Source organism: Varanus komodoensis, unplaced genomic scaffold, assembly GCF_004798865.1.
Source record: "Varanus komodoensis strain SLA01 unplaced genomic scaffold, ASM479886v1 scaffold9, whole genome shotgun sequence".
Classification (NCBI taxonomy): Eukaryota; Metazoa; Chordata; class Lepidosauria; order Squamata; family Varanidae; genus Varanus; species Varanus komodoensis.
The window spans coordinates 3,306,731-3,321,840 of record NW_025336598.1 but is presented as its reverse complement, the minus strand read 5'-3'; the positions used below and the strand labels follow the sequence as shown (position 1 = coordinate 3,321,840).

Below are 15,110 nucleotides of genomic sequence, written 5' to 3'. Positions count from 1 at the left end.
CTGCCTTTAACATCCAACAGTGTGTAGGCCACTTTTTGCGAGCTGACGGGTACGAGGCTCCAGGAAAGGCTGATGGTCCTATGGAAGACGCCGAGGACTTTGGAACGGGTGCTGAAAACGTGTAGCAGCGTGGGTTCCACTTTCAAGTCTAGCTGAAGGCTGACCCGAGGCCCTTGCTTCATGCGGAGGGAAGAAATATAGAACCCTCGGAGGGCATAATGCACAATCAGGTGATAGCTGAAGTAGGAGGTGCACATGGGGGGCAGCTCATCACTGCGGCAGTGAGCAGGGTGTGGGGAAACCGGACCACGTCTGGCGTGAAGGGGAAGGGCCATGGGGCTGCTCCATCGGCAACTGTAGCGGTAGCGCCAGCTTGAAGAGTTGGGACATGCACACCAGCCCAGTTGCACAGGCTGCCACTCACGGACAGGAAGTGTGAGAGGCCAAAGCAGGGAGAGACGAACGTCTTGGCCAAATACCTGGATGCTCAGATTGCAGTGAAGACATGCAGGCACTGTACAGGAAGGTGCTAGACATAGCATTGTGAGGCGGTTTGAGTCCCAAGCAGAATGCATGTCTCCTTGTGCTGGATTAGGGCACAGTACTGTCCAACCTGACCAGAGAATCATGTTGTGCATAAAGGTAGAGCTCCAATACCAGCAACACTGAGAGGACAACAGTTCCCTCTGTTGCTTCCTAGTCCTTGAAACAAACCCTGCAACTCTTAAATAATGTAGTTTGGTATCTCCATCCCACAGACATGAGGTGTGAAGCTGGTTGTGCTCTGGCTGATAAATATTATTTTGCTGGTCACGGCAGGTGACCAGCAATGGTGGTAGCAGTAAATAAGGGGGTATAGCTGCTGCATATTGGAAATATCTAGAGGATAAAAAAAGGAGGTGGGAAAACAATAAGTAGTACATCCTGAGGGTGAGTAGCCAGTGTCTCCCAGTATCCCCAACTGTCATAGAGTGAATGACTGAGCAAATTCTAGAATACTGGACATCAGTAGGCAACAAGTGTCCATGTTCTCCTTGATTTTCAAGGGACAACCTGCCCTGAGTAGAGGGAAACTAGTACTTCAGAGGGTTTGGAAGCAATACTATTATTGCAGTCTGAGATAGCATTTGCCCTTTTTGGAGCCTCATCACATTGTTGATTATATCCAGTTTGTAATCTACAACAATATCACACCCTTCTCACTTGCAATATTCTTGAGCCAAGTATGCCTCAACTTGTAATTATGCGTTTGGTTAAATTTCATTCTGTTTTCAGCTTCAGGTGCCATCCTAGCAAGATTCTTTTGAGCTTTGCTTTTGTTTTCAGGGGTATTCGCTATCCTTCCCAATTTTGTGTCATATAAAAATCTTACAAGCAAACTTGATAAAAAGATGACATTAACTGAAGGCCCTCACTTTGCTTTGAATAGATGTCTCTAAGAGCACATGTTATTTTCCTGGCTTTGTTATTTTCCTTGTGCCTAATCTCTCACCACCCTTTTTACCTCAATGTTTGGGAAGGCTAGTGGGTCTTGGTTACAGTCTTTTGCACACACTTTAGAATTAGCTCTTTTGATGATGATGATGGGATACTCTTTTTCTGAATAAATACATAAAGGATCCAGTAATACATGTTATATTTTAGGAAGGCCATGAAAGGCTGTGATGTCTAAGCTCAAAGGCTGCAACTGTGCCCTCAGAAGTGATGTCGGTGAGGGGAGAAAGGGAGCAAGAGAGTGAGCCAGGTGGACAGTAAGCAGGACGAGAGGATTTGCACGGTCCTACAGCTTCCCTGTCACTGCCTGGCTACTCCCTGGAGAGCATACTGGTCAGGCTGAATGGCCTGATTAGCTGAACATGGTTTAAAGGGAGGATGAAAGAGCTACGCAAGCCTCCATCTGCTTTCTGTTGCTTGGCTCTTGTTGGCAGAGTTTTGCAGAGACAGAGGGCTTGACTTTACAATTGCACTGTGGTATATTTTCAAAAAAGGAAAATTTTAACTGAAGGATATTTTAGCAGAGTTATTAATTCTAATCAGGAGATAACTCCTTATTAAAATAACACCCTAACTTTAATGAGATAACTAAAGTGTAAAAGAATGACAGATTAAAGATTTGTTGAGATAATACCTTCAAACTGATCATAAACCCAAGCTTTTGCTTTTTCTTTTTAGATTAGGCATGCAATTAAGTATATGGATTCAAAACTTTACCCTGATATGTAAATTATTTTGAACAGAGGAAGTACTTTTTCCTATGACTTAGGGGCTTCATGGTAAAATGTGTCTGATCATCATGAATATACCAAATAAAGGTAATGTAACCTTTCAGAACAAATGGCTGAAAGATTTATGAGTAACATTAAATGAAACCAGTGAATGGATAGGAAAGAATAGAGGAAAAAGTAGCCATGAATCTAAATTAGTTTTAAAACAAAACAAAACAAAAACCATTGCATCAATAGTCCCTAACTCCACATAAGATCAACATTACATGACTTAGGAAATACCAAACCATCAGCTGGACACTAAAGGCTGATTTGATCAGCTGCTTGTCTCCAAATTAAGTCATGTTAATTTGGTTAAGTCATATTAATTAATTTTAACTGAAGTCATATTAAGTCAGCTGCTTACCTCCAAAACATATACATTGGATAGAGTCTTGCACTCAGACAAAGCACAGGTGCAATTCTGTGTCTTCTCAGAAATAATGCTCTTCTGAAAGTATGACCATATGATTTGGGATAGCCCAAAGTTTAATTTGGGATATATAGCACTTTCCTTGCAATTGTTATTTCAGCCTACATTAAGAGAACAATCCGACTTTGATGATCAGAAGTCTCTGCACTCAGAAGCAGGGTTCCAGTTATCCATTATAGGATTTTGTGCACACCATAAGAAGACTGCCAGCAAGGCATAGTGGTTAGCATATTGCACTGGGACTCTGGAGTCATCAGGGAGTTTGCAAGCAGTTGTTGTACATAAATACAGCGGCAGTGCTTCAGAAGATGGGGGTGGGGAGGTTGAAGAGGCCTCTGGGTAGCTCTTATTTGGGCATCTCCAGTCCCCCTCCCCACCCAACTAAATGTTCCTTTTCCATTATTTCTAAGGTGCCTCTTTAACCTTAGAGGACAGTCAGTATGGGCCCAGGCAGATTTTTGATTCCCCAGAGGCTTCCCCACTGTCTGACCTTGGAGGGGGGCAATCCCCAGTATTCAATTACGCTCTGGACAATGTAAGCAGGCACAGGGTTGCTCCCCGTACAAAGAAAGCATTTTGATTGGGGAGGACCGTTGCTAAACTTGAAGGGAACTGGCCCCCAGCCCCACAATTCTGGGTAGGTCAAAGCCCATTTAGGATGCAGGATTATATAAAATCAACTCTTCATTATGGCTACTGATTAAGCAGCATTTTGAATTTTCATGCAAAACAGGAACTGGAACTAGTACCTAAATTTAGCCTCATCTTTTTGCCATACTGCCTAGTAATAATACATTCAACAATTCAATGAGTATTCAATTTCAATATTCAATGAGTAATAATTCAAATTATTGCTCATTTATGAATTTATCCCACTACTGCATGGCTTTTCTTTAGGTGACAGAACAATGTTCATATGGATCAGAGAGCAAGTGTACAAATTAAATGCTTTCTTGCATTTAATGGGCTGACTGACATCAAAGTAAAATATTGACATAACAAGATGGTGTGTATCTTCTCATTATGACATATGACATTATCAGAGTTAATATGTACTTAACATCCCAAAAAGAATCAACAGAAAGGGAACATCAGAGGAAATACTTACAAAGAAGGAGAATGAAATACTGTTGAGATTATGGACAGTCAACTGAATAGGATGGTATAAATTGGTGACCAGCAGCAGCAGCAGGAGGTTGGACCCGATGGCCTTCTTGGCTCCTACCAACTCTGCAATTCTATTATTCTATGTAAGCATATTTTTAAAAAAATGCTAGAGATCAGCTGAGGACACAAATGTCATGGAATTTATTCTGTTTACAAATGTCTTTCTCAAACAGAAAGATAAACTTTGTTCTGGCCATACATTTGCTTGCTTATCAACCTTCGTTGTTGATTATCTGTAGTCATGGTTTTTCCATATATTACTGTGTTGGCATAGTCACTGTCACTTGCAGATGGTTCCTGTTGGGTAATGGAAAACCCTATGCTCTTGACCTTTAGAACCAAGAAATTTATTGCTTCTGCTTCATCAGAATGTTGTTCATAGACAGGTTGCTTCACTGAGAAATAAGTAGAGGTTATTAGGGCTCTCCATAAATTGATGAAAATAAATCTCATTGCAAACATAAACGAAGCTCGGAAAAATATTGCCAGCCACCTATTGGAGGTCACAATACCTGTGTTTTTTAGTCCAGAAAAACAGTATGAAAATACAGTTTGGAGAGAATGAATCAAAGAATTATAACTCCACTCATATTCACCAAATATTAGGAACCCAAATGACATGAACATGGAAAACAATATAACTGCAATTATAGTTAAACAAACAATCCCAGAAAAGGCTGCTGATATAGTATTTTCTGCCATACGCACACTGTACATGAATCTGAAATAGCGGTATAATTTCAAAACCAGACAAAAGGTTAGAACACCTGTAACCATCCTATAGAGCTGATCAACTTGAGAAACTACATGGAAGGGTACAAATTCTTCTGGATGGAGCAGATAAAATTCCAGCAAGGTAAAAGCCAGGTTGTATTTCAGTACAGTTAGCAAGAAAAAAATGATACAGATTGTCTTCACTGCAAAATTATTTAAGTTAGTAGCTGTTTTGAAATAGCCTATCCCGTCCTGACGTAACATGTTAAATTCATCAGCAAGGTAGAAAATAAGAATGCAGACCATAATTACGTACATAGCCTTCTGACTTTTGGCTTGATATCTGAAAATAGAGAGTTTATAAGAATGAACTGACAAACTTGTATTAACAACACCAATATTAGTAGTCTCAAACATAATGGTAATGCTGCAATATAGATCAACATCTGGATTAAATGTTGTTAGCTCAAAAATCACTGCCCAGGTATGCTCATCAAGCCAGTTGTTCCTTCTCAAATTGTCCAGCCTCAATGTTGTATTGGGCTTTTGTTCTCGAGGAAAAAAATAAAAGGTGTATCCCCCAGGTCTGTATGTATTTAAAAGTCCATAAGACTTATATTCCCACTGAACAATGTCTGACTGGTAGGTAAATCCGTGAAAACTGCTGGGGGCTTGGGAATCTGATTTATGGGCTGGGATTGTCCAGGACTCATGATAGTCACTTCGATCTTCTTGATCCATGTTATATCCATGACGGCAATGACTTTTAGTAATCACATAGTTATTTATAATGTTTTCTGGATGAAAACATAACTTTTTGGTATTTTGTGCTCTTATTTGCTTCATCCTGGGCAATCCAAGAATTTTAGATGAAGGCTCTGAAAGATAGGTGGGTTGATAGTCATTATGTATCAGTGGCACAAAGACATCACTGATCCACATGTAGATATGCTCCAACTTGTGTATTTTAGAGAGACCAAGGGAGAATTTATTATGTATAGCTTTATTGTAATAATAAGTGGTGGTGGGTGCTGTAGAGTATGCAATAAGGAAAATGCAGAAAGAGAAGAGAAGATGACAGATGACATCCTTCACAAAAATGCAAGCTAATTGTTGAGCTCTTACTTTTTTCCTGAAGGGGATAAGTTCTTCCTCTTTTAAAGGCCCATATTGTTTGCTGCACCTGACTTGGACAAGTTCATGGTGAATATCCCTCTTATCCTTATCATCCTTGCCTGCTGTAATGAGCTGCATCTCCTGGTATTGTTCTGTGCTTATCCAGGAGATGCTTTTATAGGTTTTCTTACCAATCGTAGTCATAGCTGAGATGAGAACCATCTTTAGGGTTTGCAGCAAAAACACACTCTGGCAAAATGATGTCATGGATGCAATAAACCATTCTATTGATGTTGTATAGCCATAGGTCAAACCATATAATATAATGAAACATGAAGAAACTGCAGACATGCAAAAGACCAATGTCCAAGCGACATATCTCCACCACCATGCAAATCGTGGCCTTTTCAAAAACAACAAGATGGGGGCCCTCTTTTTTATGTCAGTAGTATCTGTGTCCTTGGCAACTACAGTATTGTCACTCATGTTGTGTTCTGATAATGTTCTGTTGTTCTTTTGCTCTGCATTTGACCTTAGAGAATCTGCTGAAGTATCTGTTGAACTAGAAAAGTCCAAAAAGGCACTGGACAAAGAAGGGAGTGTTCCTTTTGTCCCACTCTCACCTGTGCTTTGTGCTGAAGGCTTCTCCTCAGAATATCTAAATAAGATGGTTATAGTCACGTGTAAGGGGATAGAAAACAAAGCACTCACAAATCCAATATACATGGATTTCAGATACCGTTGCTGAACTGAAAGAACCTCTTTGACTGCTTCACCACTGAAGAACATGATGTTAAATAGTAGATTATTGAGCATTATTACTAAGCAACAAGATACTCTCTGCACCCTGTTGAAAGAACCGGTGACAACCTGAGCAAATACTGAAAGCCATATATGAGTGTCTTCCAAGTCTTTGGCAAGTTTTATCAAAAAGTGGTCCATTTTATTTAACTGTGTTTTTATGTTTCTAGGAACAAATGACCTTTCTATTTTGCCATCAGTTTTGCCAAGACTAAACCAGCTTCTACACAGAAACAGCCAGTATTCATTAGTGTGCACATTTAGTACTTTGACTCTGCTTAGATACCAGTCAGGGGAAGAACCAGCATTATTGTGCCAGATGTGAAGGGAAGAAATATCCCCTAAATCATGCTTGGTAGTTAAAAGAAAGGTGTCTACAGCTGCACGAAAAAGAGTGGGGAACTTTGGGTGTGTTATGTGATGAACATCACTGGCTCCGTTCTCACCTATTAATTCAAGAAAAACGTCTGCTGTGGTTCCTGATCCCAACCGACTCCCTGTGTATATGGTGACCACATAAGGCCTTCTGTGGTAGGGATCATTGTCTGGTAAGACCAGTATTTTATCTTTTCTTCTCAAATCAGCTTTATCTTTGATCATGGCCCAGGAAAGACAGAAGATGTAGCCTGCAAAAATGAAAAACACAGTGAACAATGTCACTGGATTTCTGTCAAATTCTGCTAAGAGGACCTTATTCAGATCTAAAGGATTAGGATATAAGTGTAGTTTGCCACCCAAAAATGCAATGTCAGGAATCAAAGTGTCTGGAAATTGGCGACTGGTTGCTATTCTGCTATGTGTATTTGCTTCACAGATGCAATGTATCTTGGACCAGGTTGTCTGAGGACCAAGGCTGCATGTTCCTTCATTCCACCGGCTTCGAATTCCATCTAGATCTAGACAGTCAGCAGTGAAAACAGCAATGCGAACAATTTTTTTGGTTTGGGCTCTCACAATTGGGTGAGACAATAAGACAACTGAAATATTCCACCTGTTTGCTCTACTGCCTTGGAGTAGAGACCTCAGTAATGTCCAAGGAAGACAAAGTATATATGGAACCTTAATTGCACAGTCAGGGAAGTTAAAATATGTTTCAACTAGTATTGGAGGCTTGTCAGAGAAAGCAATATATAACACTATTGGAGGACCACTGACATTAAGTCCTAGATAGATAGATACATTGAACGTAACTTCCATATCACACAGAATCTGGATAAAGATGTCTTTAGAGTTTCTCTTTATCTCAATACTGAAACCACCAATTGTTTTAGATAACTTTTTGTCCGGTCCTACTGTTAGATTGAATGCTGTCAAGTCCATATTTTTCCTAGCCATGATTGCTTCAGTTACCTCAGGGGTGATCCTTGCAGGATCACCATTAGCTTTGGCTCCTACCATTCTGAATCCACTCACCGCTGTGCTAATATCGGCTGCGCTTGCCATCCAAGGGAAAGGATTCTCATGAAACACATAATGAACAGTAGAAACCACAGCATCTACTGGTAACTCAGCAAGGTTCTCCTTGCTTAGTTTAGGATAAAAGCAATTCATGCAATTTCTTTTCTTAGAAAAAGTTCTAGAAACTTCCCACTTTTCATTCTTCCATAAGTGAATGGACCAACTTTTGGCTTCAATTTTAATGTCATGTTCTCCAGGGACTTTACCTTGTAAAATGAGATCTGCTAATATTTCTGACACAGCAATCACTCCTTTAATTGTGTGTACATTGACATCCCCATGGTCCAAGAGAGAAGCTCTGTGCACATTGGATAGACCAGTAAAAATACCATTGCCAAGGATCTCCATTTCCTTAGAACCTAAGTCTCTGTGCCTTTTTAGAGCTTCACTGGCTTCTTTTAGTTTTCTGACTGCAAGCAGCTTTGATTCCCCTTTTATTTCATTGACTTCCTGTGTTATTTGACAAATACTTGCGACCACTTGGTTTATTATCTCTGCCACAGTCACAGGAATCTCTGCAGACATATGAAGGAGTGTTTTCCGCAAATCGGTTTTTGAGTGATGAATGGCTGGTGAAGCCTCAATATTATTTAATACAGAAGTCACTGTATATATAAGGGACCCTATCTTAATGTAATCTTTAGTTTTAAGGTAAAGGGACATAGGGCCACTTGACCCATTGATTAAACTATGTAGTTCATTGAGAATAATGTTATATGGCTTAATTCTTCTGGGATCATGCACAGTTGCCTGCAAAGTTACTTGAGAAAATGCTCCATAGGTATCATACACTTGAACATATATTACCAAAGTGTACTGTTCGGATGCTATACCAGTGGGGAGAAATGATGGAGGAGTTTCCTGCAGATGACCAATATAAACTATTATTCCAAATGTATTATTCTCCAGGGATGAGATTTTTGTCATTTTTGTTAGATCGGAATGTGCTATCACTTTATACATAAGAGGCCCGTGCTTATCTTGAAATCCCATACACCGGATAATGAATTTGGTATGAAGTGCTGTCCCTTCTCTTGGATAAATGCTACATTTTCCAGTCTTCGGGGGAGAGTTGACATGAAATGAATATCTGTAAACAGCTGATGGTCTGCCTTGAGTGCTTGCTTTTAGGCTGAGAATGTAGAATTTCTCTGTCATATATCTGAATGCCAAGGAATTTATAAACATGTATGGGCTTGACCTCCCAGATGTTGTTTTGGAAGCCCAGTCAAAATGTATTTCCTTGAAATTTTCTGAAAATAGTGTCCACAGGTAAACTGTTTGTGTCTCTTCACAGTCTAGACATCTTGCAGACAGGACAAACCTTTCTGTTACTTTGATGGCTTTCCCACAATTTTCAATACAGGTAATATTTAGCACTGGTACTGACCCAGGAAGAACGTGAACAGTTTGGGATGCAAATGCGGATTTGTGCCGTTTCAGAATCATTAGCATAAAGTAATATTTCATGTTTTCCTGCAATGTATTTGGTTCCACTATTTGAACTGCTCTGGTGGAATTTGTCCAGAGTAAATCAACTTGATGTGGATGGCATTTTTTACTTGGAGTCAGCCTCATTATGGAATAGTCCAATTCCCATTTGGTGCAATACCAGTTAAACTGGATTCCTTCAAGGGGATTAGTTGAATCAGGATCAGAGGAAGCAGATGCATCCAAAGTCCAACGATCAGTACTACCAACTGTCCGGAAGAAACCTCCAGCTATGATTGCCACTAAGTCACTTTCCAGAATTTGGAGGACTACTGAATCAGTGACCTTGAGTGTCATTCTGTGTGCAGGGATATATATTGTCATGGTCAAATTAACATGATAAAAGCCATAAAGCAGGACATTTTTAGGTATATGAAACACACTTGTATGTTTGTCTATATCATCAGGTAGCTTAAGAAAATTTGCCCAATCCGGAGTGGATCCTGCAGTTTTAATGCTGTAGATTTTCCAGACAATATCTAACTGTATGGGCAGCATACACACTGCCTCAGCAGTTGCTTGCAAGGTAATTGCTGACCTTGTCTTATAATGTATGACAACATCAGAGGGATCAGGTTTCTGGATACTGACTTCCAGTTCAGTACAGTAACGCTTGTGGCAGGCCACTGTTGACTCCATAACTTTTGAAGCATAAATATTGATTTTAGCTTTTAAAACAGCATGTGGAAGTCCACTTTTTCTGCAGTTCACTTCTGCTACAAAGCCTGTGTATAGTGCTGGTCTGAAGGATAGAGCAGGGTTGGAAAGAAAATGAGCGGCATGTTTTACCTGATTCCTGTATGTGTATGTGTTGTTCCAAAGGAGGTGCTGTTTGGTGGAATCAAAAAGTTGCAAATTGAAGGCCCACTCGCATTGCAGCCATGGATGCTGCACAGGAATAAACCACACAATATAAGCTAATCCTTCATCAGGAGAATACCCACTGAAAATGAGAACTTCTATATCCTTTTCTCCTAAAGACTTGAAGAGAGCCTCCCTTTGGTTCAAATATAAGTGCATGCTAAATCTATACCATTCTTGCTCCACAAATTCTATGATGAACAGGTATGAGAGGCTCTGCTGCTGGTAAAAAATCTTGTGAGAGCTGGAGCTCTGAGCAGTGCTCTTGGTAATACTTTGTTCTTGTATGAAATAGTAGAGCCCCAGTGCATGACTAAAAATGTAAGTGCCTACTTGGGTTTTCTGTGGGTTGAGTGTGAGGTAAAATGGAGCTGCATCACTTGCTCTGAAAATCAGAGTCTTGTGGGAGAAATCAAGTGTTCCTGTCAACTCTCCAGATTTTATCCCATTGGTGAGGAAGTAGATGCTGGCCACCACCTTCTCCCTGGAATTCTGTGATCTGGGTACAGCACAGAAATCACTTGGCACAGCAAATGGATTGTAAGAGAGAGACCATTCCTCCAGACCCTGCATATCTACCAATGTGTAAGCCGTAGTTCTGGAGCTGAGAGGCTGGAGAGTCCAGGACAGGTTGAGGGTTCTATGAGGGGGACTGGGCCGTGTGGAAGAGGCGCTGAACACATAGAGGAGAGCAGGCTGCACATACAAGTCCAGACTACGGCTGAGTTGAGGCCCATTTTCAATATGGAGAGAAGCAGTGTAGAGTCCACGGTGGGGATAGAACACTGTCATGTGGTAGCTATAATATGATGCACACACTCGGTGCAATTCTGCATGGGGATAAGTAGTTGATGAAGGTGGTTCACTGTGCTGGTTGCTGGGGATGAGCTGGTCTGCAGGCTGACCCCCTTGACATTTGAAATGGTAGTTCCAGCTGGAACTCTTCAGGCGTGCACACCAGCCTAACTGCACTGGTTGCCATTCAAGGATAGGAAGAGACTGTGGTGAGAAGAGGAAGAGACGGACATCCTGCCTAGAAATTTCAATGCTGAGGTTCTTGTGAGCACACAAGGGGATGTGGCACAAAGCTGACAGACACTGTACTGTGATACGAGTAAAGGCCCATGGCGGATGGGGGCTTCCTGCCTCCAGACTTGTATCCACCACCAGCTGGCCTGACCAGTGATTCGTATTCTTTATCAATCTGGAGTCCCGGTACCACTTACAGTGTGGGGGAGGTTCGACAGGCTCTTCCCTCAGTGCTGGGGTTCTTGAATACTTCAGGTCAATTTTCCCATCCCAGAAGCATGAAGAACTAAGTTCATTGTTATGTTTCTGGTAGACACGATGTTGTGGATTTGAGCAAGTGACCAACAGGGGTGGTGGCAGAAAATGAAAGGGTACAGCTATTGTGTAACGAAAAGAGTACCACAAAAGGAAGATAAGGAAAACAGGGTACAACATCTTTGATGGGTTGCCTCAGAAGCAGCAGCTGTCTACCAGCATCACGAGCTCTTCTAGATGCAAGGATTGCTTGAATTCTAGAATCCTTTAGCGGTTGCCCCAAGCAACTAGGATTCATATGGAAGTAATATTTCTTTATGCTCCTTTTTTCTCCTTGGATTTATGACTCCTCTTCATTTTCTAGAGAAAATATACCAGTGATTCACGCGTATTGCATGGGTTTATTTAACCCATGTTTTTTCCAATCCTGTGTTGTCATATTGTGTGAATCAGCCACACCAACCAACCATGGTCTACTAACCAGGAACAACTCCTCCCCCCAGAAAGAGCTCAATGGGCTATTGTTGAAGTCAGGCCTGCAGAGCTGGTAATGCCTTCCAGGTATGCAGCATATACAGCAACCCAATAAGGGCTTAATAGATCTCCTTAATAGATCTGCTGTTTGCCTCTTAGACTGAAGAAATGTTGAGCATCTGGTGGGGTGCTTCAGAGGTGGCAGGCAAGAGTGGTAAATAGCAACAATAGCCTGCCACTCTACATGCCAGTGTTACAGCTTCACAAAAGCATTTAGGATACATGGAGGGAATGAGAGAAAGAGAAGGAAACCCAGGGATTGAGAAAACAACCCACAGTTTGCTCAGTTATCTGACAGATGAACCTTGAGTAGGACAACTTATGAGTTTGCCATGGGTAAATAAAGCTTTATGTATTAGGACTTTCTGTTGATAACTTTTTCCCTTATATGATTTATTGGTCATTAACTGCTGCAGCTTCAAAATGCAACTAAAATATCAGGAACTGGCTTGAGTAGGGTCTTAGAAGACTGATATGGTTCTTCACATGAATGTTCACTCATTCTTATGTTGCCTTTAAATAGGTGCCTTTTTACTCATCACACCAGAGGTGCTGGTTGTCTTATTTTGAATTATTATAGTAATTACATGCTTTATGAGCATTTTGATTTAAAGTGAAATTAGAAACAGTAATACATGGAAAAAGAAATAACCCACATACAGAAGGGTTTGGTCTCCCCACGAAATGATTCTGAGTTCAGTATATGATCAAATGTTACCATTCCAAGAGGAAGTCCACATGCTTTAACTGTTCACAAATGGGACAGTGCCTGGGGCGTTGCTCACAGGAATCTGTGGATCATGTCCTCTGCATGTATCACCAGATCTACAAGCACAGAGAAGGCCATCTGGCCATGGCTATTGCCTTCTCACCCCATCACAGCCACCACAGAAAGTTTTTCTTATGAAGTTGCAACCACTGTCTCCCCAAGGAAGCTGGAGTGGAGGAAAGGGGGAGTGTTAGTGGATGAAGAAGGGTGGAGAGGGGAGAGGAGGGGAAGTGAAGGGAAAGGAGGCTAGGATATCAGTAACCTCTGACCTCTCCAATTCCCTCTTTGCCACTGAAGGGTTAATCAGCACATGTAACTGTTTTTGCTTTTGAAAGGAGGTACAGCAGAACCCCCACATCCATGGAGATAGGTTTCAATCCTCCCAGCAGATGCCTGAAACCATGGATAATACCAAACACTAGATGTACTATACACCGGTGTATACATTTCCTTTTTCACAATTTCATGGATTGAAGATATGTTCTTACCATAGCTCCTGGAAACCTTGGCATATGATCCCCCCCCCCCCATTAAATCAAGAATTTTCACTTAAAGGAAACACTATAGGACTTCTCTTTGGCCCTTTCCGTCACTTTACAGTTTCTCTTTTGGACCAAGGGTAACCACAGTTAAGTGAAAATGTGGTAACTGAGGCAGACAGTACCAGGACAACTGCTGTAAACACCTCCATCTTCTTCTTTCCTTGCCAGTGTCAGAAAATTGGAATTTCAATTCGTGAGGAGGAAATAAAACTCGGGTTCATGGGTAAGATCAAGCGTTATGATCATCTGTGGCTTTATTGTTTGGCCCAGGTTCCCGCGGTAAGACTCACGATAATGCATTACCGTGCAGACAGAGGTAAACTCGCTGCAAGGTTTCAATACAACTATACTACAGGGTATTTTATACCCTCCTGGTCACCTACACAGGTACAGAGCAATTGATGACAGAATGCAGACATTACAATAAGATTCTGAGGTCATCACATACAGAATGGATAAACGAAGATCAGCCAATCATACAGTGACAATGAGATTACAATATTTCTAATTGCAGTGTATTGACATTTCAGTTGAGTAACTTCCAGACACTTGAACCCATCTCCTGGTCTGCTTAGACATGTAAATTCAGGCTACTGAGAAATTATCCATGAACTCATAAGCTCATCTAGACTCAGACCCTAAGTAATGCATCCGCACCATTCTGATTGGCCAGGGTGCATGGAGTGCTCTGGGCTAACAAAATAGATACTTCCTGGTAAACTGAATACTGAATGGCCTGTCTACTCTGGCTTACAGCTAAAGGTGAGAGAAAGGAGCGAGGGAGGAATGCCATTTTAAACAGTGACTTGGCTTGTAAAGCTGGTGTTTGAGAAAGAGAGCAGGATTGATTTTATAACACAACAACACACAGAAGCAATGTTTTTCTGCCAGGATTTATCCGAATTTTCCCAACACCAACAAGACCTATGATAAACTGAGTGACCCTAAGGAAGAAGAATCCAAGATTTATTGGTCATTAACTCCTACAGCTTCAAAATGTAACTAAAATATTACATTTTAGTTTTTACCAAAGACAGGTGTTTACCAAAGGTGGAGTTTTTACCAAAGGAAACTATAAAAGCATAGTTACAAACAAATGCAACAAAAACAAAAGATAGAAGACAACAGAAGAAACTAATGTGGCTTTGTAAAGAGCTTTGAGTTTGACCTAAAACAAAAAGGGCATATATAGGAAGTGACAAGACGGCCAGGCTACAAAAGAAGAGTATAGATGGGTAGCACAAAACTGCAGGAATGAGTTTGGGAAAGCGAAATCTGGGAATGAGCTGAGCCTAGCTAGGGATGCGAAAATCAACACAAAAGCCTTTTGGGAGTATGTGCACAGTAGAAACTGGAAGAAAGAAGGTGTGGTTCAACCTCTCAGTGAGGAGGGCCAATTGATAGCAGATGACAAAGGCTCAGTTCCTACTTTGGCTCCATCTTTTCTCAAAAGCAGTTCTTACGACCTTCATGACAAAAATGAAGTAGGAACTGAAGGGCCAGGCCTGAAGCTTAAGATGGTTAAGGAACACCTAACTGCAGTCTAGAGTAACAGAGAACTGGCAGAAGAACTTTCAGAACCACAGTCTATTCTCTTTGTGAAATCATGGAGGCCAGGTCTGCCATTCTGATGCCCATTCTCCTATTTTGGAGAGATTCCTTTGGGTCTTAATCAC

At 41.1% G+C, this 15,110-nt stretch overlaps 1 protein-coding gene across 1 annotated transcript; it reads right to left on the bottom strand.

Annotated features, from left to right (window-relative positions):
• Positions 1-3,186: 3,186 nt before the first annotated feature.
• PKDREJ (polycystin family receptor for egg jelly) lies at positions 3,187-11,769 on the bottom strand. Its single transcript, XM_044418238.1, has one exon. It carries the CDS (start codon positions 11,767-11,769, stop codon positions 4,030-4,032), a length of 7,740 nt encoding a protein of 2,579 aa, XP_044274173.1. The 3' UTR covers positions 3,187-4,029.
• Between the last annotated feature and the right edge of the window lie 3,341 nt (positions 11,770-15,110).

Excerpts from the sequence above, each read along its gene's own strand:
- PKDREJ (XM_044418238.1), bottom strand. The coding sequence starts at position 11,769 with ATGTTGTACCCTGTTTTCCTTATCTTCCTTTTGTGGTACTCTTTTCGT.